The sequence below is a fragment of the Felis catus genome, chromosome A3 (assembly GCF_018350175.1).
Source record: "Felis catus isolate Fca126 chromosome A3, F.catus_Fca126_mat1.0, whole genome shotgun sequence".
Lineage (NCBI taxonomy): Eukaryota > Metazoa > Chordata > Mammalia > Carnivora > Felidae > Felis > Felis catus.
The window spans coordinates 133,223,253-133,248,561 of NC_058370.1; the positions used below are offsets into that span (position 1 = coordinate 133,223,253).

At 45.6% G+C, this 25,309-nt stretch overlaps 1 protein-coding gene across 3 annotated transcripts in view; it reads right to left on the minus strand.

Moving 5' to 3' along the window:
• Positions 1 to 25,309, minus strand: part of TAF1B (TATA-box binding protein associated factor, RNA polymerase I subunit B) — a 102,002-nt gene that overhangs the window by 61,546 nt on the left and 15,147 nt on the right. The window contains exons 1-3 of one of the 3 annotated variants that reach the window (XM_045054985.1): positions 6,589 to 6,733; positions 4,667 to 4,765; positions 1,569 to 1,656 (exon numbers count right to left, since the gene is read on the minus strand). In XM_045054985.1, the coding sequence (XP_044910920.1) occupies positions 1,569 to 1,656; positions 4,667 to 4,765; positions 6,589 to 6,606 (205 nt within the window). In that variant the 5' untranslated portion in view covers positions 6,607 to 6,733. Of the gene's footprint in view, positions 1 to 1,568; positions 1,657 to 4,666; positions 4,766 to 5,835; positions 6,106 to 6,588; positions 6,734 to 25,309 lie in introns of those variants that run through there. The other 2 variants (XM_045054984.1, XM_045054983.1) reach the window with 2 other exon arrangements.

Here is a 25,309-nt window from a genome sequence, read left to right on the forward strand (position 1 = left end):
AATCTGGCCCTGGGTAGTCACAGAAATAAAAAACATCAGACTTGGGGTGCTCAGTTTGTCAAGTGTCTGACTGTTGATTTCAGCTCAGGTCATGATCTCACAGTTGGTGGGATTCAGCCGCCTGTCGGGCTCTGTGCTGACAGTGTGGAGCCTGCTTGGGATTCTCTCTCTCCCTCTCTCTGCCCCTCCCCTGCTCGCAAGCGCACACACTCGCTCTCTCTCACTCTCTGTCTCAAAATAAATAAATAAATTCAAAAAAATTAAAGCATCAGACTTTACCTCAGATTCTTCTCAGTAATGGTTAATTATATATACTCACTAGATTAATGAAATAGGTCACCTTTCAATGCACACCTATGCTGAGACTATTTTAAGGAAAATGATGTTCCTATTTTAGAAGGGTGTGTTCAAAATTCAGTGTGAGAAATGGATTTCTAAAAGATGAATATTATGTTTAACTCACCTATCCTGACAATTTCATAGTTGAGTCATTTCAGAAAATAAGCATTTTTCTTTAAAAGCACAGAAAATCATATTCACAATACATGACATAACACAGAGAAACATATGCCAACAGATAAGAAGAAATATACTCCATCATCCTTTTTTGCACAATAGTTGCTCCACTGGTTACCCCTGTCAGAATGCCTAACATTAACAACTCAGGCAACAACAGATGTTGGCGAGGATGCGGAGAGAGAGGATCTCTTTTGCACTGTTGGTGGCAATGCAAGCTGGTGCAGCCACTCTGGAAAACAGGATGGAGGTTCCTCAAAAAACTAAAAATAGAACTGCCTTACGACCCAGCAATTGCACTACTAGGCATTTATCCAAGGGATACGGGTGTGCTGTTTCGAAAGGACACATGCACCCCCATGTTTATAGCAGCACGATCGACAATAGCCAAAGTGTGGAAAGAGCCCAAACGTCCATCGATGGATGAATGGATAAAGAAGATGTGGTCTCTATATACAATGGAGTATGACTCGGCAATCAAAGAGGATGAAGTCTTGCCATTTGCAACTACGTGGATGGAACTGGAGGGTATTATGCTGAGTGAAATTAGTCAGTCAGAGAAACACAAACATCATATGACCTCACTCAGATGAGGACTTTAAGAGACAAAACAGAGGAACATAAGGGAAGGGAAACAAAAAGAATATGAAAACAGGGAGGGGGATAAAACGGAAGAGACTCATAAATCTGGAGGACACACGGAGGGTTACTGGAGGGGTTGTGGGAGGGGGGATGGGCTAAATGGGTCAGGGGCACTAAGGAACCTACTCCTGAAATCCTTGCTTCACTATATGCTAACTGACTTGGATGTAAATTTTAAAAAATAAAAAATAAAGTTAAAAACAATAGCTGCTCCACTGGAAAACCAACTCACAACAATAAGCAGGATAAAAACAGGATATGCTTTTAAGACATTTGCTTCCGATTTTATCATCAACAATTACCCACTTTAGTTCCACTTTGGATGAGCCATTTACAACTCCGGCAACTTGTCTAAAATCCATTTAAAATTCCATCCCACATCTCCAAGCACACATGAAGAAAGGGCTTACCAAGTTTTCTTTTTCTTTTAAGTCCCCGGTTGATGGCTTGTATTTTCGTATTAGGAATAGCCCCAGTGTTTATGACTTCCTTTGATCTCTGCAGGAAACAGACAGACCATGAAAAAGATGGTTTTACATCTCCCTAAATGTATTTCCAAGCATCTCTGGGAAGCATAATGGACCAAACTGGGAGTGCCAGGACCAAGGACAGTAACATTTCGGGAAAATTATATCAACTGTAAGATTTTGGTTAACCTTTATGTGGCTTTTTCATGCCAGATTTTTTCACTACTTAAAACAGTACCCGGAACACAATAAACGCTAAATAAAAGTCTGTCAAATTAATAAACTTTTATTTTAAATCACTCTCTAATTTTTTCAAATGAAACCTAAAGTCAAACTTCCTTTTCTCCTCCATCCAAACACGCTCTGGAATGAAGAGGGCTGTATTTGTTGTAACCAGCAATGCCTACACTGCATACAGATTTGTTTCATCCTGCTTTTCTACGTATTTGAATAATACAGCTTTCATTTCTGAAATTATAAAAGTACTACGTTTTATTTTTACTCAAACCTACAGAATTTTAGCGTGATAAATAGTGAGCAGCATAAATGGTGAGTGTAACTCATCCCATAGTCTTCAACTCCAAGTGCTCTCAAGGGCTGGTACCTAAGATTCTGCCTTTCTCACAACCAAAACATAAAAGCATTAAGTCTTAATGATGGGAGAAAGGTGAAGATTTTTAACCAAAAGGCAACATTTATATATGTCTCTAAACTTAGAGATTGGAATGAAGGCTGAGTGCAGCCTTCACTAAGAGTAAAAGAAACACCTTTAACGATAGGATTTGGGGAATGTATTTCCTGTAGCCAGAGAAACCACATTCAAAGCAATATTAGTGGACTGGGTTGGCCACACTGAAAACAAAGATCCATCAGAATACATACCAAAGCAGTTACCCTACAAAGACAGGTACAACTTATAAGGAGTAGGCAGGGAGGAGCGCCTGGGTCACTCGGTCTGTTAAGGATAAGTGTCTGACTTAAGCTCAGGTTATGATCTCACGGGTTCCTGAGTATGAGCCAAGCCCTGCATTGGGCTCCGTGCTGACAGCTCGGAGCCTGGAGCCCGCTTCGGATTCTGTGTCTCCCTCTCTCTCTGCCCCTACCCCGCTCATGCTCTGTCTCTCTCTCAAATAAACATTAAAAAAAAAAAAAAAAAAGAATGCTACATTCTTGACAAGTTACTCTACACAGGTTGTCTTTCAAATGTGGAACTAGATGGTGTAGTGGTATTAGGATCTTTCAAGTTAAAGTAACTACAGGTTTTATCAGACAGAATCAAATAGGAACATTATTAAAGACAGAAAAAAAGACGCAATTAGTTAATGGAGCTTAATTTCTACGAAAATAGCACGCTGACTTCATCTGCCAATGACGAAATGTCCAATTAGACGCAATCTTCCTTCGCTGTGTTGACATTTGCACGGCCACTGTAGAAACAACGGTGAGTAAAACTGCTAGTGCCTTCCATGCACCCGAGCAAAGAGTATCACACCGCATCTGTTTAAAGTGAATGAGTTGACGTGTGTACATCCGTATATGCATGTGTAACTACACGTAGAGATACACGTATAAACATCCTCACAAAACCATCGCCACCACCAAGATAATAACACATATCCACCCCCTCCCCAAATTTCACTGAGCTGGCATTTTTTTAGCTGTTCCATGTGACTTAAATGGGAAGCAGGTATAAGAACTTCAGCTGCATACTGGAAAACAATGATTGCTTCAAGAAAAGCTCTTGCGGGGGCGCCTGGGTGGTTCAGTTGGTTAAGCGTCCGACTCTTGGTTTCAGCTCAGGTCATGATCTCACGGTCTGAGGGTACGAGCCCTGCATCGGGCTCTGCACGGACAGTGAGGAGCCTACTTGGGATTCTCTCTCTTCCTCTCTCTCTGCTCCTCCCGTGCTTGCTCTCTCTCTCTCTCTCTCTCTCTCAAAATAAAAACATAAACTTAAAAAAAAGAAAAAGAAAAAAGAAAAGCTCTTGGGTGAGCTACAAGGTAAATTAGCCACTTTCCTCAAGGGAAAAAGTTTTTTTTAGTTGCTTTACATATTTTGCCCAAGTTTTTAGCTGCTTAAGGTAGGAAGATAAATCCGGTCCCTGTTACTCCATCTTGGCCCAAAGCAGAAGTCTACACAGTTACTTTTCTCGGTTTCAAATCTGCCTTTCTTAAGTCTATGGTGAAGGTAACATTTGCTCCTCCCCAGCTCTGTGGACTTGGAGCACATCCTCTTCCAGAGAGGAGTCCTGGCACGTTTGGCCTGTCCAGGGGCAGACTGCCCACACCTTTGATCATTTTGGTTACAGTGGCCCGAATGTGTGGTAACTAGAACAGGACGTAGCACTCACAGTGTGAAGAGGCCTCACTGACCAACGTTACACAGGACAGTATGACAGTCTCTAGCGTAAGAGGCAGGTGCGATGGGGTAAAAGGAACACTGTAGTCAGAAGACTCAGGTTCACGTCCGGGCTCAACACTTTAGACTTGTGCGACTTGGGCACACTCACTCAGCTCGTGAGCCCCACTTGCCCCATCAGGGACCATAATAGTATATCTCACAGGTGAAAATGAATATTAGGAGAAAATGAAATAGTGGATAAGAAAACACTTTGCAAATCTGTAAGGTATTAAACAGAGGTAAAATGAGAATGAAGCATATTCAATATTCCCAACGGTCCTCAATCTAACATTCCATCTTCCAAACCTCAAAGCTAGAACACATTAAACACTCTTACAGAAGTATTAAGAAGAAATGCATCACCTTCTAAGTACAATTTTAATTATTTTCCCTTACACAACACAGTCTGAGTCATGACATCACTTGTAAATGCGGCCCAACATCATTTCAAAAACCCATCCTAAATGTGATTTACACGTTCCTTAACTCATGTAGAAGCAGTGAAGATTAACATTCTTGGAATCTGCCCACGGCAGGAGTGACAAAAATCGATCGATTACTTGGGCACTATGCCACATAACAGGCTAAAACTGCAATTTTCAAAACATTGGCAAATGCATAAATGATGTCTGTTACTTACTTCTGTAACGTTGTGGCAAGAAGTGCAGTAATATTTGCCTTCATCGGTAAGACCCCAAGAGACAGCAGCACACTGAGTGCATCTTTCTTTGAATTCTTTCTATAGGAGCAGATAGAAAAGGGGTTACTATCAAATCATATTCACCACATTGCATTTCTACAAAGAAGGTTCCCTGGATTTTACCCTATAGATTAAAAAAATCATAGACAGTAAAAAAATATATCAGAGAGATTATCTATAAGAAGAAAAGCCGTTCAGTCTTTTGGACAGTTTGAAATGGAATTAAATTATTTTTAAAAGTTTCTAAAATATGCAGTGGGGGAGGGGAGAAAAAGAAGAAAAGGTGATGGGGTAAAAGGTTAAAAAAGATGAGTAAATAAAACTCCTTGAAAGTGCTGTGAGGAAAAAAGACGACAAGATTTAAGAAAAGACTTTAAAAATAGAAATAGGGGCCCCTGGGTGGCTCAGTTGGTTGAGCGTGCCACTTCAGCTCAGGTCATGATCTCAGGGCTCATGAGTTCAAGCCCGTGGGGCTCTGTGCTGACAGCTCAGAGCCTGGAGCCTGCTCCTGATTCTGTGTCTCCTTCTCTCCCTCTGCCCCTCCCCCACTCGCGCAAAGTCTCACTCTGTCTCTCAAAAATAAATAAACGTAAGGGGCGCCTGGGTGGCGCAGTCGGTTAAGCGTCCGACTTCAGCCAGGTCACGATCTCGCGGTCCGGGAGTTCGAGCCCCGCGTCGGGCTCTGGGCTGATGGCTCGGAGCCTGGAGCCTGTTTCCGATTCTGTGTCTCCCTCTCTCTCTGCCCCTCCCCCGTTCATGCTCTGTCTCTCTCTGTCCCAAAAATAAATAAATAAACGTTGAAAAAAAAAATTAAAAAAATAAATAAATAAATGTAAAAAAAAAGAATAAGAAGAAACAGCAGGCCATTTGCAACGTCCTCCCTGACACTAAAAACACAGGTGACAAGAGAAGCAGATTTTTATTGGGGTTGTTTCAAGTTTCGAGTTATTCATTCAACAATATAAGGAGTATTACCCATGCATGTCCTAGGCATTTAACTAGGTGCTGGGGATTCAGTGGTGAGCAAAACAGGACTCATGGCAAATACAGGTTAGTGGTGAGTTATAATGATCAATTATAATGGTGAGTTAATGATCAATTTCATTCACCTGGCATTTACAGACGTTAACCATCCATCATTCAATAACCATTTATTGAGCATCTATAACGACTAAGCCCTTCTACCACATGGTGCTTCCGTCCATACATACACTGGCACTAAATTCCTGATCCCCAGCGTTTAGGTCTTTGACCTTGTCGTTGATCTAGCTACCGAACGCTCCTTCAATAGGGCCAAAGGGTGCAGCATTTCATGTAGCGTGTTAGAAATGAACGCCGAAATCATTTCAACAAGTCGGTAAAGTTTGCAATGACCCCGTACTGAAAAGCGGCATCACCTCGGCGCGGCCCGAACCCGAATTTGGAATCCCTCACCCAGCCGGCGGCGAGGATTCCCAGAGACACAGGCGGGGGTTACGGAGGAGCCGGCGGGTGCCAACCCCGACCCTTCCCACGCCCACCCCGCCAGCAAGGAGAACCCGTGGGTGGCCCCGCCGGCAGGGGACGCGCCACGTGGGTGGCCACCGCCACAAGCCCCACAGCTTCGGCCTCCCCCGGAAACACACCCCTACGGACTAACGCCCCGCCCTCCCTTCAGCCGCGACCTCACGGGGCCAGAAACGCCAGCCGCACCCCGGGCCCGCCAGCCCCATCCCTTGCCCCGCCCCGCCCCGCAGCCTTCCGCCCGCCCTCCTCCGGCCGGCGGCCGCCCCCACGGCCGGTCGGCGTCCTCCAGCCTCTTCCCTCGGCCTCCCTCCCCTCCCGCCCCGCCGTCGCGCCCCCAGGGCGCCCGGCTCCCTCACCGCCTCCTCCAGGTCCATCGCGGCGCCGCGGGGCCCGTTACCCGGGCAGCGAGCGCAGCTTCCGGGAGCGCCGGGCGGAGCCCGCCGGGCGGAAACCGAGACCGCGGCTTTGCATTCCGGGCGCCTGGGGCTGCGGGGAGGTCCCCGCCGGCTCCGGGAGGGAAGCCCCGCCGGCCCCGCGGCCCCCTCCCAGACTGCATTCCTCTCCTAGTCGTCGTAACCCGAGCCGACCGGGAAGAAACGGGGCGGTGCGTGACACCGAGCCGATTCAGTCCCGCTCCGCTCGCTGCAGAACCGTCTTCCCGCTGCGCGCGGCGAGGGAGGCGGTGGCGCGGCCGACGGTCCCCAGCGTGGACTCGGAGCGCTCCCGGGTCTCCACTCGGCGCTGGCTTTGCACGGGAGAGGCCTGGGGCTCTGGAGGGAAGAACACGTTTTCGCGGTAGACCCGGATTCAGTCACCGTTTTCTGTGCCTCAGTTTCCTCCTCTGTAAGAGTTCGATACTAAGTGTTAGCCTGTATATTTTTTTAATGGTTATTTTTGAGACCGAGACAGAGCGCAAGCAGGGGAGGGGCAGAGACGGAGACACAGAAGCCCAAGCAGGCTCCAGGCTCTGAGGGCTCAGCACAGAGCCCCACGCGGGGCTCGAACTCACGAATCCTGAGAGCCTGACCTGGGCTGAAGTCGGAGGCTTAACCAACGGAGCCACCCGAGCACCCCTACTAAGTAGTAGCATTAAGCAAGCATTTTACTTGGAAGCTGTTGGAGGAGTTACGCGATCTGACTTACGTTTGACAGATCAGTCTGAGCCTTCCGGGGAGAAGACACCGATGGGGGCAAAGGTAGAAGTTGAGAGGCAAGTCAGGAGAGTCTTAAAATAATCCAGACAAGAGAGGAGGGTAGCTTGGACCAGGTAAAAGCAGTGGAGACAGTGAGAAGTGCAAAAATTCTGGAAATACAGATTTTGAAGGTAGACATAGGATATCTCGAAGGTCAGGAAGTGGGCGGTAACAGAAAGAAAAAAGTCAAGGGTGACTTCAAGACTTTTGACCTGCAACTAGAAGGGTGAAGCGATCGTTGACTGAGTAGGGGCAGACTGTGAGTGGAACAGTTTGGGAGCGGGGTAGAAAGGAGCCCGGTGTTTGATTCGGGACCTATCGAGTTAGAGATGCCGGTAAGACATCCAGGGAAGATGAGAAGACAGTTTGTATCATTCACAGGCTACTCCTGGACTGGAGACATACACTCGGCAGTGCTCTCTGTCTAGATGGGATTTAAAGTCATGAGACCAGATGAGATCACCAAGCAGGTGGCTCTTTATTCACTCGCTCCTTACTTCCCTGTCAGTTCACTTATTTCACAAAGTCGTTAAACACCCACTAGCTGCCGGGCACTGGGCCAGCAATTGGGAAATAAGAGAAAAACAAGACAGACTCCTTGCCTTCAAGAGACTCCCAGGCCAGTGGCGCAGCCCATCTCGTTATTTTTTCACGGCACCGCACAAATGTTCTGTCCGGTTGTGTCACCCGTGGCATTTGCCAGGCTTGGCTCTGTGCAGCTTCAGAGTCTTCCTGAAAAATCGTACCTATCGTTAGAGCATTAAGGGTCGTCGTATGAACAGCTAGATCATAAGCCTCTTATTTTCTAGGTCAGCCCTGATTTCAAGTGTTGAACTGTTAGAACAAGAGGGCAGCACCGAATGCTCAACTAAATAGTTAATGTATTGAACTAAATATGAGATCAGGAGTCTTTGTCTTTTTGTTATTGCCGTGTATCCAGGGCCTAGAACAGTACTCAGCTCATAGAATGTGATCAATAAATATTTGTTGAATGGATGAATGATTTTGTAAGATTTTCATGTATACGCAAAGTAGTTTAAACAGATGACATATCTTGATTGGAGACTTTGGGCGTGTGGTTGCACAGAAATGAGTCACAGATTTTTTCCAGCCGTTCCTTACCAGAAAATTGTTTTGAGCAAAGCCAGCCCTTTGGAAGATGTTTTCATAGACTGTAAGAATTAAAGGAGTGTTCGAACAGAGAAGCTTTAGTATGCAGTTCTTAAAACTCTGGCTCAGGTGCCCTATTTGCCTGTCAGATTGGCACAGATAATTTGAATGGACTCTGCCTTATGCTGCAGGTGAGCGTGAATGTGGGTGTATTTCTGGAAAAAACGTTGAGCTACATACAGGTCATGTTGTGGGGCAACAATGAGGTAACCCCAAGAAGAGGAAACAGGGAAATAAAATTAGAATTGAGATAATAGACCTTTAAGGCGTCCAGGGAGTCTCTGGGCCAAGATTTGATTCAACATCTTGATGGAAGGTATTAACATATCTAAAGAAAGAATGTGTACCTCAGAAAGAGATACATTTAGCCCACCTGGTAAAGGTGGACCTACATTTCCGCAAGGACCCCAGCTGTGCTATTATGCACTGGCAGCTGCTATATGTGACATTCCACGTAAGTGGCAGCCGGTGGAACCGACACTAACCGCTACTCAATTCTGCCAATAACTCTAGGCTAATAAATTTGCAATTTTGATGAGATGGACAAATTCCTAGAAAAATACAAGTTACCAAAATGTCTGTAGAAGAAATAGGAACTCTGAACAAGTCTATATTTGTTCAGGAAATAGGTACGCTGTATAAATAAAAAACCTCACACGGAAAACCCCAATCTCAAATGAGTTAAAGGTAGTAAATTTCTGCCAAATGTTCAAGAAAGAAATAGTAGGGACGCCTGGGAGGCTCAGTCGGTTAAGTGTCTGACTCTTGATTTCAGCTCAGGTCATGATCGTGAGTTTGAGTCCTGTGTGAGGCCCTGTGCTGACACAGCAGAGCATGCTTGGGATTCTCTCTCTCCCCATCTGCCCCTCCCCTGTGTACCCTTGCGCTATCTTTCTCTCTCTCTCTCTCAAAATAAATAAATAAAGTTAAAAAAAAAGAAAGCAGCACCCATCTCACACAGACTCTTCCAAATAATGGGAAAACCACATCTTATGAGGCTAGCATAACTCTGACATCAAAACACGGCAAGAATATTCAAAGAAAAGTAAAAATTGAAGTCCATTCTCTCTCAGTAACATAGATGGAAAAATTGCAAACAAAATACCAGGAAATTGAATGCAAGTTCTTTGTTATATTGAGCAATATATATAAATAGTTTAATAAATCAAAACCAAGTGGAGTTTATTCTAGGAATGTAAAGTTGGTTTAAGTTAGAAAATACATAAGTCAAACAGTAGTGCAAGAATAGACCAAAAGAGGGGCGCCTGGGTGGCTCAGTCAGTTGAGTGGCCGACTTCGGCTCGGGTCATGATCTCACGGTTCGTGGGTTTGGGCCCCGCGTCGGGCTCTGTGCTGACAGCTCAGAACCTGGAGCCTGCTTCAGATTCTGTGTCTCCCTCTCTCTTCCCCTCCCTCGCTCATGCTCTGTCTCTCTCCCTCTCTCTCTCTCTCTCAAAAATGAATAAACATTAAAAAAGAAAAAAAATAGACCAAAAGATCAATGGAAGAGAACAAAAAGTCCAGAAAACTGACCCTCCCCCCCAAAAAAAGTAAGATAACCCGATTTACAACAAAGGTGCTACTAAAATTCAGCGGGAAAGCAGTTTTTCAATAAAAACTATGATCAGTTGAACTTTCGTATAAAAAAAAAAATACCCCTACATCACGCCATATACAAAAAAATAATTTGAAGTGTATCATAGCCCCACGTGTAATGATTAAAGCCATAGAGCTTCTAGGAAAGAAACCCGAAGACATCTTTCTGACTTGAGATAGATTTCCCCAAGAGCACAATCCTAAAAGCACTATCCGTGAAAGAAAAGATTGTTAAATTGGACTTGATTAAAATTAGGAACTTCCGTTCATCGAAAGACACTGTTGAAGCAAACCAAAGACTGAGAAAAGGTGTTCTCAATGAATGAATTCAGCAAAAGACCCCTGCAACAAATAAATTCCTACAAATCAGTAAAAAGTAAATAAGTAGACAACCCAATTAAAAAAAAGGTCAAAGACACAACAACAATTTCAGGATAGTTAAGAGATCAGTAAATAAACAAAAAGGTGCTCAACATCATGACTCCTTAGAAAAATGCAAATGAGAACCACAGTGAGCTACTACAACTGGCTAAAGTTAGACGGTATCAAGATTTTGCAAAAACCTGGATAAATAGGCCTCTTCTACATTGCTGATGGGAGTATAAATTGGCAGCAATACTTTGGAAAATTGGTTGGAAGCAATGCTAAATATATGCTAAGACCCAGCAATTCCAGGGGCACGTGGGCGACTCAGTCCATGAAGCGTCCGACTTCAGCTCAGGTCATGATCTCATGGTTCTTGAATTCAAGCCCTGCGTCGGGCTCTGTGCTGACAGCTCAGGACCTGGAGCCCGCTTTGGATTCTGTGTCTCCCTCTCTCTCTGCCCCTCCCCTGCTTGCCCTCTGTCACTTTCTTTCTCAAAAATAAATAAACATTAAGAAAATTAAGAAAAATAAAAGACTCAGCAATTCCACTCTTATATACCAAGAGAACTTCGTGCATAGATTCACCAGAAGATGTATACAAGTCTTTTCATGAAGCATTCTTTATAATAGCCCCAAATCACAAGCAACCAAATGTCCACCAAGAGGAGAATCGATAGCAAATTATGATGGCATCAGACCGTGGGATAGTATACAGCAATAAGAAAGAATGAATACTTGCTACCTACGACAATGTGAATGAATCTCACAAAATAATGATGTGCAAAAGAAGACTGTGGTGGATTTCAGATGGGCTTCAGTTCTTTGCCACTCTTCCCATTCAAAGATGAGATCCAACTCCCCGCTCCCCGAATCAGCAGTGGTCTCGTGGCCAGCTTTGAGCAATTAAGTACTGAGTCAATGATGTCGTATAAATTCCACACGATGTCTGTTCGGCTTTTGCTTTTCCTCAGATGTGCTTTTCTGAAAGCCAGCGGCTGTGGCAAAAAGTCCAACTCACTTGAGACGGCCATGCTGTGAGGAAGCCCAAGCGAGCATGTGTAGTGGAGAATCTACACAGAGGACTGAAGTGTAAGACATGTGAGTGAAGCCTTCTTGGATCCCCCAGGCTAGCGGGGGTCGTTAGCTCTATGCAGCACCCCCGCCCCGTGCCAGGTGGAACAGAAAACCACCCAGCCAAATTCCTGACTGACAGAATTCTGAGTCAACAAAAATGGTTGTTTTTAAGCCAGCAAATTCTAAGGTATTTTGCTACACAGTAATAGATAAGCTACAGAAATTGGTACTCGAAGTAGAATGTTATGTAACAAGAACCGAAAACACATGTCCAGATCCTATCCTATCCAAACACCTCGTCCTCGAGACAGCAGCCTATCAGAAAATAATTTTGAGGAGCACTTGGGTGGCTCAGTTGGTTAAGCACCTGACTTGATTTCGGCTCAGGTCATGATCTCACGATTCATGGGATTGAGCCCTATGTTGGGCTCTGTGCTGATAGCACAGAGCCTGCTTGGGATTCTCTCTCCCTCCCTCTCCCTTTGCCCCTCCCCCCTGCTCGAACTCTCTCTCTCTCTCTCTCTCTCTCTCTCTCTCTCTCTCAAAATAAATAAACATTTAAAAAAAAGGATTTTGAACATTCAACCCCACTATACAGATATATACTTTTGTATAAATTATATATATGCAGGACTGTTCTAGTGATGTACATTATAGGACACCCATAAATATCAAAATAAGCTAAAGATCGAAATTATTAATGTATATAACTTCCCTTTCAATGAAAATATTAGTAATATTGTAATTAGAGTCATCTTGGCTTAACACTATGTGGTACAGAGATTTGTAGTTCTTGTCCTCAATGCAGTTTACTTTAATACTTCTTTTTAATGGTGATCATAACAGAAACAGATGCTTCACAAAGATACAGAAGCCAAGTATTTTTGTACCAGTGGAAACATCTGCAAACGTTTGTTCTCAACATGCAATCTCCATAGCACATATGTCTTCCAAGAAAATGGTTACTTTTTCATGCCTTAAACGAAGGCGTGCCTAGCATGTGCCAAAGACTGTTTTAGGCACAGAGAATAAAGCAATGGACGGAAAGAACCTTGACCCCATGAAGCTTATGTTCTAGCTGGCAGAGTCACACAGCAAATACATACGTAAATCATTATGAAACCATAATAACATAAGTAAATATTTCAGGTGGCAAAAAAGTCTTCCATGAGGGAAAAGAAAGCAGAATATGAAAATAGACAGGCGGAAAGGTTGGAGATCAGAGTTGCTGTTCTGGACAGTGGTGGGGAAGGCTTCTCAAATACAAGTGACATTTGAGAGAAGCTTTCAAACAAGTGGTGGGGGTGGGGCGGTGGAGCGCCTGGGTGGCTCAGTCAGTCAGGCATCCCACTTTTGGTTTCAGCCCAGGTCTTGACCTCACTGCTCATGAGTTCGAGCCCCATATCGATAACCTGTCCGTGCGGAGCCTGCTCGGGATTCTGTCTCCCTCTCTCTCTGCCCCTCCCCGGCTCGCTCTCTCTGTCTCTCTCAAAATAAATAAATAAACTTTCTTTTTAAAGTTGAAAAGAAGTGGGGGGTACTGAGCCATGCAGACACGTGGGGGATCAGCCCTTCAGGGGAAAAGACCTTGCGACAGCGAGGTGGCCTTGAGTAAGCAAGGAGATGTGTGGCAGAGGCCAAGAAGTTGGAGGCCAGATCATGGATGAGATCTTGTGGATTATAGGAAGGACATTGGATTTTATTCTCAGTGAGATGGAATAGCACAAGAGTGACAGCAGCTGATCCATAGTTTAGAAGGGTCCCTGGGGGGGGCGGGGTATGGACGATAGGTCGTAAGAGGGTGAGGGGAGCAGGGAGATCACTTGGGAGGCCACTGAAATAGCCCACGTGTGGGCTAAGGGCAGGGCGAGGGTGCAGACACCGAGGAGAAACAGTCAACTTTGGGGTAGATTTCAAGGGCACAGTCTTCCTGGTGGATCGGATGTGGGGAGCGAGAGAGAGAAAAGAGTGACTGCAAAGTTCTGGATCTGAACCCACGAAAGAATGCAGTTGCCATTTTTGGAGACCGGGCTTATGATAGAAAGTCCACGTATGGGCTTGTGATAGAACGTGGAAGGAAAGAATCAGGAGTCTGCTGGGATGTTTAAGTTAGTGTTGCCTACTCAGTATCCAGGTGGGGGTGCTGACTACGCTGTTGAAAAGGTGAGTTTGATGTTCCAGAGAAAGCCAATAACTGGCAGTAGGAATCCGGGAGTCAGGAGCCTGGATAAAGTCATCAAGGGTTTGTGGATAGAAAAGTCCAAGGACAGAGACCGGACCACCCCAACACACTGAAGTAAGGAGCAAGAAGGAAGATCTGGAAAAGGAGGCTGAGGGTGAATGCCCTCGAAGTAGAAGAAAGTCAAGAGCATATGGTGCCCTGGAAGCCAAGCTAAGAAAGTATGTCCAAAAGGTGGGAGCCATCAGCTTCGTCAAAGGCCCCTGAGAACCGCAGCAAGATGAAGACCGGATCGGACATGGGGTCATCAGTGCCCCTGACAAGAGTGGCTCGTGTTGGGGCTGAAACAGGATGGGTTCAGGACGAATGGCAGGAGCTTGCAGACCACCCTCGCGAGGCATTTCTTGGTGGAAGAAATGGCAGCAGAAGTGCCATTGCTGATAAGCAGTGTCAAGTCAGGGCACATGTTTGCTTGGTTTCGTTCCTTTGCCTGCTTGTCTAAGATGTTGGGAGAGAGGGGACGATTTCAGGGGCTCCCCCTGAGCTGGGGAGAGGGATGCATCCGGAGCTCAGGCAGAGGGATTGGCCTTGGCATAGACGGTTGGTTCCTCTGTGTCAGGACCATAAAGGAAAGGCCCGTGGCAGGCACTGGTGGGGACGTGGGGGAAGGACCCTTCTGACTGTCCCTGGTGAGACGGGAAGGAGGTCGTGAGCTGAGTGTGACAGTCCAGGGTTGCTGGAGGTCCAAGGAGAGGCCAGAGGTGTAATACCTCGGGGGCATGGGAGCGCTGAATCGGGAATCTGGTAAAGCGTCAGGGGCCCCCTGGACGGCTGAGATTAAAATATGAGGATAAGGCCAGTCAGCACACCATTCAGCTGCGTACTTTGTGGAGACATCCCCTTTGCCCTGGAGGGACAAATTAAGTGCATTCACGATTTCAAAAACACCTGCCAGGCAGGTGACAGCCACCGGTCACTGCAGGAGTATTTGCCTTTTTGTTTAACAAGAGAAAAGATAACTCATCTGTGAGTCTGACAGGTCTCTTAAGTATTTTGCCACGAGATGTACAACAGCCTTCCGTGTGGAACAAAGGTCTGGCGTGGATATTCGGCTCATTACAAGTTACGGTGAGGCTCCCATGACATCCGAGAGGTCCCGCGTGTAGAGAATCATCTACGCCCTTGGCCTCCCACAGCAACGCTCACCAGTCTGCCCGCAGCCTTCGCTGCTGGAGAAGGGGGCGGTGGGTGGATCTCCCACGGCCTCACCCCAGTTCTTCTGTCATTGTGGTCAAAGCAGCTGCTCCTTCAGGGGTTCCGTGGACACCGTCGGATGGCCAAGTAGCTCTCGAGGAAAAGACATGATTTACTGTGGAGAACATTCATTCTCTGATGCATCTTCCCACAGACGGCCCCTCCCAGCGGTCCTTTCCACGTCCCATGACTGAAGTGGAATCCAGTGACTGCCATGAGCAAGGACTCATTAGAAACATATTTTGGGAGCCTGGGTGGCTCAGTTGGCTGAGCGCCCAACTTCGACTCCAGTCACGATCTCGCGGTTCGTGAGTTCGAGACCCGCGTCAGGTCACTGCTGTCATCCCGTCGGGGCACAGCCTGCTTCAGATCCTTTGGTCTCCCTCTCTCTGCCCCAACCCCACTTGCGCTCACTCTCTCTCAAAATCAAAAAACAAAAACAAAACAAAACAAAAAAAACCCCACCTAAATAAAACATTTAAAAAAATAAACACTAATAAAAAAAAGAAATATCTCTGTTTCATGCATCTGCCTAGCCAAGCTTCAAATCGCAAACCTGTGTCATTCTAATTCTTGTCTCTTCTAAGTTTTCAGCCGTTTGTGCGTCTTGCAACAGTATTTGTCATCTGCCATTTCTGCAATATCTATCATGGCCGGGTGATAGAAAACAGAGAAATACAAAGTATAACTTTGGGGAGTGAAACATGCTCGAAAGCCACGGAAGTATACAGGGTGACTGGGGTGGGGTGAGGTGAACAGAATTTTTATAGGGTCGCCGGGAAGTCTTCCGAGAAGAAGGGTCAGTTGATCGAACATGGGAATGCAGAGAGAGCCAAGGAGATGTGGGGAAATACATCCCAGGGAGAGTGAAAAAGGCCCTGAGGCCGGACTAAGCTTGGTGTGTTTGAGAAACAAAAGGAAGCCAGTGTGGCCAGGATAATGGGTAAGAGGTAGAGCCTTAAGCCTCAGGCTGAGCGCACTGGGCAGGGCCCTGACTGCCCACAGGTCTCCTGGACACACAGTTTGGTATAGGCACTACAGCCACAGTCTGTCCGACACGTGGTACCAGATGTCCCCAGTAATCCCACCTCCTGGCTACCATTGTTGGCTCCCACCAGGGAAGGGAGAAGGGGGAAGGGACACCTTGGAGATCAACTGGGGGCAGTCAGCAGGTCGTGGCTGCCTTGTACTTCCCCCTTAACCCGCGCCTGCCTGTAGGGATGATGGCCTTCATGGAACTTTTGCTCAGAGAGAGCTGGGGATGGCCTGGGGCAGTAAAGTAGGGGTACTAGCCAGGCATTTGAGGCTTTGTTGGAATAGCAGTACTCCTTCAATAGGAAGAGGCCGCAGAGGAAGGAAGGGGCGGAGGATTCCAGGGTGTAGCTCCCACTTTTCGCCATTCTTCCTGAATTTCACCCTCATTTGAGGGCATCCATTTGTTAAAACCCACCACACGCCTTCTAGTCAAGGGCATTAACAACGTGGTTTCCTTAGTAAATCGAGAGCTAATGCATATCTACCATTTTCTGAGCCAGACACCATTCTAAACGTGTTAACTCGCCTTCAGCCCCATTTTACAGACAAGAAAACTAAAACAGAGAGGTTATCGTGGTCTGAGCCAGGAGTCAAAACTGAGTAGCCTCACGGAGCATGCACTTTTGGCTGCGATGCTCTAAGCCTCTTGGGAAGGACTGGGCTCAACGTCATTAAACAGGGCGCTCTGCAAAAGATTTCCATGACTTAGCCAATAATGAGATCTTGAATATGTAAGAATCTCGGGTAACCCTGTAAGGATCAGAAAACATTTCAATACAATTGTTCTTGGTTGTATAGCAGCTGAGAGACAATTCATTGCCACAAACAATATCGTTATTAAGAGAAATTCTCTGGGGCGCCTGGGTGGCTCAGTTGGTTAAGTATCTGACTCTTGATTTAGGCTCAGGTCATGATCTTATGGTCATGAGACTGAGCCCTGCATAGGGCCCCCTGCTGAGCATGGAGCCTGCTTGGGATTCTCTCTGCTTCTCTCTCTCTTTCTCAAAAATAAATAAATAAACAAACATTTTTTAAAAAGAGAGACAAATTCTCTATTTGAGACTACAAGCTGACCTAGTGGCTACTGATTTATTGGGGACATTATTAGAAAAGTTGAATGCACTTCCCTCTGTCAAATCATAGCTCCAATAGGGGTGTTATTTAATTAGTGAGAACACGTCAAAAGATCACGCCAGGAATTTCTGAAAACCAACAAATGACCTAGAAATTATTAGACTGATTCACTGACCGCTCTATGTTATAACTGACATCGTTTTATTGGCGGTTTTATTCTATAAACAAGTTTGACTTATTTAGAAAATAAAAGGGAATACACGTTTTTAAAGTTTATTCATTTAGTTTGAGAGAGGGAGAATGCACGAAGGGGGAAGGGGCAGAGAGAGAGGGAGAGAGAATCCCAGGCAGGCTCTGTACCATCAGCACTGGGCCACTGCAGGGCTCGATCTCACCAACTGTGAGATCATGACCTGAGCCAAAATCAAGATTCGGGGGCTCAACCAACTGTGCCACCCAGGTGCCACAAAAGAGAATACACTTTCAAATTTTGATTGATATAGACTTTTGTATATGAATATACGATTGAAAATGAGTATATATATTATTATGGTATATGTATAATATATATCATTATGGGTATTAATAGTATATAGTAATATATATTATTACGGAGATTTTGAATATTCCTTCTGAGGCCATGGTTAGGTATTTCAATTTAATTCCAAGTGTGCCGAGAAGTCATTGAAGGGTCTTGAACAGAGGAGTGGCATGGTCTGATTTACTCTGAAGTGTTGGCCAGGCCTCCGTGGGGGAATGGACCTCAGAGGAGAAGGGGGAATGGAGGGGACGCATCGGGAGGGTCAGCGCTTGGATTCGGCAAGGAGAACAGATACACTTCGAAGGTGGAGCCAACAAAGGACTGGGTGTAGTTGTGAGAAAAGGAGAGAAATCGATGATGAGGTCATGGTACAGCCCTTCACTGGGAAGGTTATGGGCAGATCAGTTTGGGGGGGGGGGGAGTACCTAGAGTTGGGACATGTTCGGTGATATATCTGTAAGAAATACAAGAGGTGGGGCTCCTGGGTGGCTCAGTCAGTTAAGCATCTGACTTTGGCTCTCTCAGGCCATGATCTCATGGTTCGTGGGATGCAGCCCACAGTGCAGAACCTGCTTCAGATTCTCTCTCTCTCTCTCTCTCTCTCTCTCTGCCCCTCCCCTCCTCTCAAAAATAAATAAATAAATAGCCTTTTTTTTTTCACATTTTTTTTTCAACATTTATTTATTTTGGGGACAGAGAGAGACAGAGCATGAACGGGGGAGGGGCAGAGAGAGAGGGAGACACAGAATCGGAAACAGGCTCCAGGCTCCGAGCCATCAGCCCAGAGCCTGACGCGGGGCTCGAACTCCCGGACCGCGAGATCGTGACCTGGCTGAAGTCGGACGCTTAGCCGACTGCGCCACCCAGGCGCCCCCCCCCCCTTTTTTTTTAATTAAAAAAAAAAAGAAACACAGAGGCACCCGGGTGGCTCAGTTGGTCAAGCATCCAACTCTTCTCTTGATTTCAGCTCAGGTCATGATCTGACAGTTCATGGGATCAAGCCCCACACCAGGCTCTGCACTGACAGCACAGAACCTGCTTGGGCTTCTGTCTCTCCTGCTCTCTCTCTGTCTTTTTTTTTCTCTCTCTCTCTCAAAATAAATAAGTCAACATTAAAAATAAAAATAGTAATATTAATAAAAGAAATACAAGGGAGATATTCAATAGGAAGTCAGACAGAGGAGTCTGGAACTCAGGGGAGGTGTACTGGCTGGGGATGTGAACTTGGGAGCCATGGTGTAAACATGAGATTTAAAGCCCGGGACTAAATGCAGACACCTACGGAGTGAGTGTAGACAGTGGACGAGGGGAAAGGGGCCAGGGGCTGAGACAAGGGCCCCGCCGCAGGTAGAAGACAGGCGGAACAGAACAATCCAGCAAAGGTGGTAGAGGGAGACCCAGTGGATGGTGGTGACCAGAGCCACATGGAAAGGGCTTCAAGAAAGAAGAACTGTCAAAGGCTATTAAGAGTTGGGTGAGGCTAGCTCGGGACCCAGCAAGAGAGTCGTCATGGACAAGATGATTTCAGGCAAGCGGGAAGGGTGGAAGTTTGGTTGGCATGGGTTCGAGGCAGGACAGAGAGGAAAGAGTAGACGGTAAAGAAAGACAAGGCCCATGGGAGTTTTGCTGAAAAGCAGAGCAGAGCATCGGGGGACCGTGCAGGGTGACACGGCGGTGCTGACATGGGCACGTTTGCAGCACGTCTGTCTGCTAACGAAATCTCGGCTGGTGGGAGAGAGAGGGGAGCTTACAGGCAAAGTCCAAGCAAAGCCCTTGAGTGGGTGAGAGGGACAGATCTGGCCCCCGATGAGCCCGAGGGCCTTCAGAATTCTGTTCTGCCAAGGCCGTGGGAATTCCGGGAATGTGACCACCTCTCCACCAGACAGGGGCCCTGCTCTGGGGCCCTGGTGGCCACAATAGAGCTGGTCCCACCGCCTCACTCCCCACCCCGACTTCCTGATGCTTCTAACAGCCCAGGGATTGGGAGCCGGCACACGTCAGCTCAAAGTTCAGTTAAGGAGGTTCCACGAAGTGCGGAAATAGCTAGGTACTATTTCTTCTTCTTTTTTTAATCTTTTTTCATGTTTATTTATTTTTGAGAGACAGAGCGTGAGCAGGGGAGGGGCAGAGAGGGAGACACGGGATCCGAAGCAGGCTCCAGGCTCCGAGCTGTCAGCACAGAGCCCGACGCGGGGCTCGAACCCACAAACTGCGAGATCATGACCCGAGCAAGAGTCGGACGCTTAACCGACTGAGCCACCGAGGTGCCCCGCTAAATACTATTTTAAGGAGGCAACAGAGCAGAGACTGCAATAAGGACAGTCCATTTGAATCCGGGGCCCGATCCTTACTGGGTCGTGTTGCGTCGTGACCTGGGCAGGTCGCTTCTCTGGGGCTCTCAGTTTTCTCATCCGCAGTATGGGGATAATAACTTCAGCAAAATACTAAATAATACTAAATACTGCTGAGCTCATAAAGTACAAATGAGATGGTGGAGTTTGTGCAAAGGCTTTGTCAAGGCTTTGGACGTTGGAAAGTGAGAACAAATGCCATAAACTGTCACGAGGCTGCATTTACTAGATCATTCCCCCCGTCTGCCTCACTAAACAGGCGCAGCTGGTAGGCAGAGGCATTGCTGAGGACACGTTCCCGTGTCACTCCTCTCTGTGGGTTTAATTTTCATAACTAGACTTCTAAGGTTTGTTTTGTGTTGTTTTTTAAGATAAGAGCGAGTCTTGGCTCCTTGTAGGAGCCTCCCAATTTCATCACAGACATAAGTGTATCACTTGAGGATCGTTGGTTGAAAGGGAAGGGCGGAGACATATTATTAACTTCAAAGCTTTCTTGGAGCCTATTAAATGTTAATCACAAAGCACAGGGATAGTCCTGAAAGCAAACACTTCTCAGATGCCTGAGCCTTCCTCCTCGGGCTCCCATCAACACTTCTGCTGCAGGGAAGAGAGAATCTAGGACCTCCCCCGCGAACGGACCTTCGGGGGGCTCCGAGGCCTGGCTGTGGCCTGGTGTGTCCACAGCCAAAGCCGAAGTCTTCTGCGGTTTGCCTGGCGCTGGGAAGAAGGCTGAAGGAATGAGCACCTGCTGGTCACATTGTGTGTCAGGTGCTGCACCAGGCCTACCACACAGGTCACCTCATCACTGAGCTGGGAGACCATCATTCGCTTCTCATCAAACAGGAAGAAAAACTGAGGCTCGGGAGGTCAAGTCGGGTCATGTGGCAGGAAGAGCGGGAATCTTAATTCAGTTCTGTCTGTTCCAAAGAGCTCACTCTTCCTGCTCACAGAGTGGGTGCGTTCTTCAGGGAATGAGTAGATGGATGAATAAAGTCCTCTGGATGCAAAATTGCCTTGTCAAAGGACATCAACAGCCAGAAGGCACAGCCCCAATTAAACAGAAGCAAAACAACGTTCTAAGATTATGTGAGGTCCTCAGAGTTTGCCTTAAATAACTCAGGAGTTTCCCAGACTCTTGAGTGATAAGATCTCAGGTAAGTTGCAGAACCTGTTGGGGGCTGGCTTATCCATTTCTGGTCCTGGGGTCCTCCCCTCCATGCCCCTCCCTCCTTTTCAGGAAACCAACTCAACAGAGCCATAGCTCTGGCTGTGCTCTGTGAAATCCTTGGAAGAGTCCTGGCGGGTGACCATCCTGAGGCCAAGACGACCTACATGATCCATGGGGCCCCACACAGAACGAAAACGTGCTGCCCCTCGTTCAAAAATTAGTAAGAATTTCAAGGTGGCCACAGCAGAGCATTAAACCAAGCTCAAGGCCCTTCAGAGCACGGGGTCCTGTGTGACTGCACAGGCCGCACCCCCCATGAAGCCAGCCTTGCTTGTAGCCATTGACTCGGGACAAGGGGAGAAGAAATCTTCAAAGGGGGTTGGTAGGACATCATGGGAGCACCATAAATAAGACAAACAACATAACTGTGAAGATTGGGTTCTGGTTTCTCGGAACATACAATTCCAGAATATAAAGTTTCTGAAATTCATCTAGAACTACTCTTCCATTTTATAGATGAGGAAATTGAGATGCAGACAGAAGCAGTGACTTGGGGAGTCATGGGATACCACAGAGAAGGAAACCCCTCTCTGAATTCCAGTCGCCTTATCACTGAAACAGCACAGGGCAGGCTGAACAATGCATTGTCTCCTTTCTTTTCTCCCCAGCTCCCACTAAAATAACAGTCCCATAAAAGGGTTAAGTCCACAAGGACCAAGGAAATGGAAGAGAAGGCAGGGGTAATTAAAGAGGAATTTGAGAGTGGGTGGGTGGTATAGGAGGAAGTGCAGACTGGAAACAGGGGAACTGAGTGAAAATCTGAATACTGCCCTTAATCTCTTTTCCAGAATGTCAGTAGCAAGTTTTACATCTCCTCTGGCAGGAGATGAGAATCTTCTCTCAGTGTAAATTCCAGAGACTACCATTTGGTATTCTTCATAGTGAACTGGTTTGAACTCTGTCCTATCAGGCAGAAGCCCTAGGGCCCAAGTCTGGCTTATGTACAAAGAGCTTTCTAAGCTGCCAAGTGAGAAAGGACGGCCAGCTACCTCCACATGTGGGGGAAAGCTTCTAACTTGAAAGACAGAAAACAAAGAAGTGGTAAAAAGAATTGGGAGAAATCAGACAGCTTCAAACCTGACAGTCTCCCTGAAAAGTGTGAGGAGGATATTGTATCCACGAAACAACCAGAGGGCTTTAAAAAAAATCCTGAAAATAAGGAAAACCTCTGTAAAGTTAAATATATGAATCAAAATAAAAACTTAATATTAAAAAAAGTCGGAGAACATTCCAGAAGATAAAACAAAAAGACAAAGAACGAAAGAAAGAAAGAAAGAAAGAAAGAAAGAAAGAAAGAAAGAAAGAAAAGGAAAACAGCAGAAACAAGATAAAGCAAGAAGAAACATCTACAAGGTGCAAAACCAACTGCTAGAAATGCCAGAAAGGATAAAATTAGCAGGGAAATGATATAAAGAAATGTCTCAGAACTAAAGCACGAATTTCCAACTCAAAATGGCTAGAACAAGGAGCGAAAAAGACTCAGAGTCAGGGACATCACTGTGAACTTTTTGAATATCAGGGATACAGAGAAGATGCTATAAATTTCTAGAGAGAAAAAGAAAAGAATCAGAATCTATGGACCTCTCGACAACACACTGGAATCTAGTGGACAATGGACCGATGCCTCCGGTATTCTAATCTACACCCTGCATTTCTATATTCAGCCAAATTGTCTATCAAATAAGGGTAAAATATTTCAGACATGCAAGAACGAATATCATTTACTTCCCTCGTACCCTTTCATTGTAACTTTAGTAGAATACTAGAGGTGATGATCCAATAAAACAAGGGAATAAACCAAGAAAGGAACCCATAGAATCTAAGAAGCAAGGGATCTAAAGCATAAGAGGCGATGTGAATCCCCACAACGATGGCGAATAGAAATTTCCAGATGACACCTGTACAATGTCCAGTCTAAACTGAAGAACGTGGAAGGAAGGCTCTGCTCTAGGAGTCGGATGCATATGACTTATTGGAGATTATGGGAAACATGATTGATAAAATGGAGGTCGATTTTACTGGGACATTAGGAAAAATCAGTGATGTGTAGAAAATCAGGCATGTGGGAAGAAAAGGAGGAAATGAGTAACTCGAGTAAAAGTGAAGGACTGAATAAGAAATTTGGTATGCATACAGTGTTAATTTGGTTCTCTAGTCAACGCCATTTGTGCAGTCATGATCAAGTATATATTGACTATCGATATAACTAAAATTGTTTTTTTTAAATATTTTTAACGTTTATTTATTTTTGAGACAGAGACAGAGCATGAACGGGGGAGGGGCAGAGAGAGAGGGAGACACAGAATCGGAAGCAGGCTCCAGGCTCTGAGCCATCAGCCCAGAGCCCGACGCGGGGCTTGAACTCACGGACCGCGAGATCGTGACCTGAGCTGAAGTCGTACGCTTAACCGACTGAGCCACCCAGGCGCCCCTAAAATTGTTTTATAACTATGTTGGAGGGATAGGGAAGGGGAAGAAGTAGGGATGTATAGGATATCTCAGACCTTAGTCGTCATTTGGGAACTCAGGATAGTGTCTCAAAATTTAAGTAATAAATTAAGAAATATGGATAGCTCCAGTCCCGTGGTTTTAAATGTCATCTATAAGACTTCCAAGTTTAAGATGGTGAGGGGAAGGGGTGCCTGGGTGGCTCAGTCCGACTCTTGATTTCAACTCAGGTCATGATCCCAGGGTTGTTGGATGGACCCCCGAATTGGACTCTGCACTGAGCACAGAGCCTGCCTGAGATTCTCTCTCTCCCTCTGCCCTTTCCCCACCCACCCCCACCCCACCCCACACGTGTGTGCTCTTTCTCTAAAAAAAAAAAAGGTGAGAGATGATGAGGGGAATATTTTCCTACATTTTTTTCTCTCAAAATTACCTCAAAACAACAAGGAAGATAACAAATAGAAACACAAACTCTATCCTTGACGTTAGAAGACATTGCAGTTCTGAATCCCTAAATACGAAGCTACTAAGTTGGCTGGAAGAATGACAAATGACAAAAAAAAGTAAACAAAGATGAATCCAAATGCCAGTAGAAGTATAATTTATTTATAATGAAATTCGCCAATTTTAAGTATACATGAGTTTTGACATATATATATATATATGTATGTATATATATATATATGCAACCACTGTCAAAAATGCAATTTAGAACATGGCAGTCAGTTTCCATCTCTAAGCCCCTAAACCTCTAGCCATCACTGATCTGCTCTCATCACCATAGACTTGCATTTTCTAGGACTTTTCTAGAACTTCATATAAATACATACAGTGTGGAGTCACTTGTATCTGGCTTGTTTCACTTAGTAATGCTTTTGTGATTCATCTATGGTGTTGCATGTATCAGTGGTTCATGCCTATCAACTGCTGAGTAGTATTCCATTTACATATAGATTTTTCTTTATTTATCAACTGATGGACTTTTGGATCGTTTCCAGTTTGGGGGCTACTCTGAAGAAATCTGCCAGGAGCCTTCACGTACAAATCTTTGTGGCAGACATATGTTTTCATTTCACTTGAAAAATACCCAAGAGTAGAATTTCTGAGTCATATGGTAAGTGAATGTTTAACTTTGTAAGTAAATGCTAAAGTATTGCTTCACACTGTGGCCAAAACTCGGCCTTGTCAACGTTTTAAGCGCTATCCATTTCAGTGGGTATGTAGTAGAATCTCCTTTTGGTTTAAATTGACATTTCCCTAATGATTAATGATGTTGAACATCTTTTCATGTGCTTGTTTGGCATCTGTATTTTTGGATAAAATGTCTACTCAAATCTTTTGTCTACTTTCAATTATCTTGTCTCATTATTGAGTTGTGAGAATTCCTTTATATCTTGTGAACACAAGTCCTTTATTTTATGTACGGTTTGCGAACATAGTCTCCCGGTCTGTGGTTTGCTTTTGCATTTTCCTAATTGTGCTTTCAAAAAACACACATCTTTGGGGCTCTTGGGTGGCTCAGTCAGTTGAACATCTGACTCTTGATTTCAGTTTAGGTCTTGATCCCA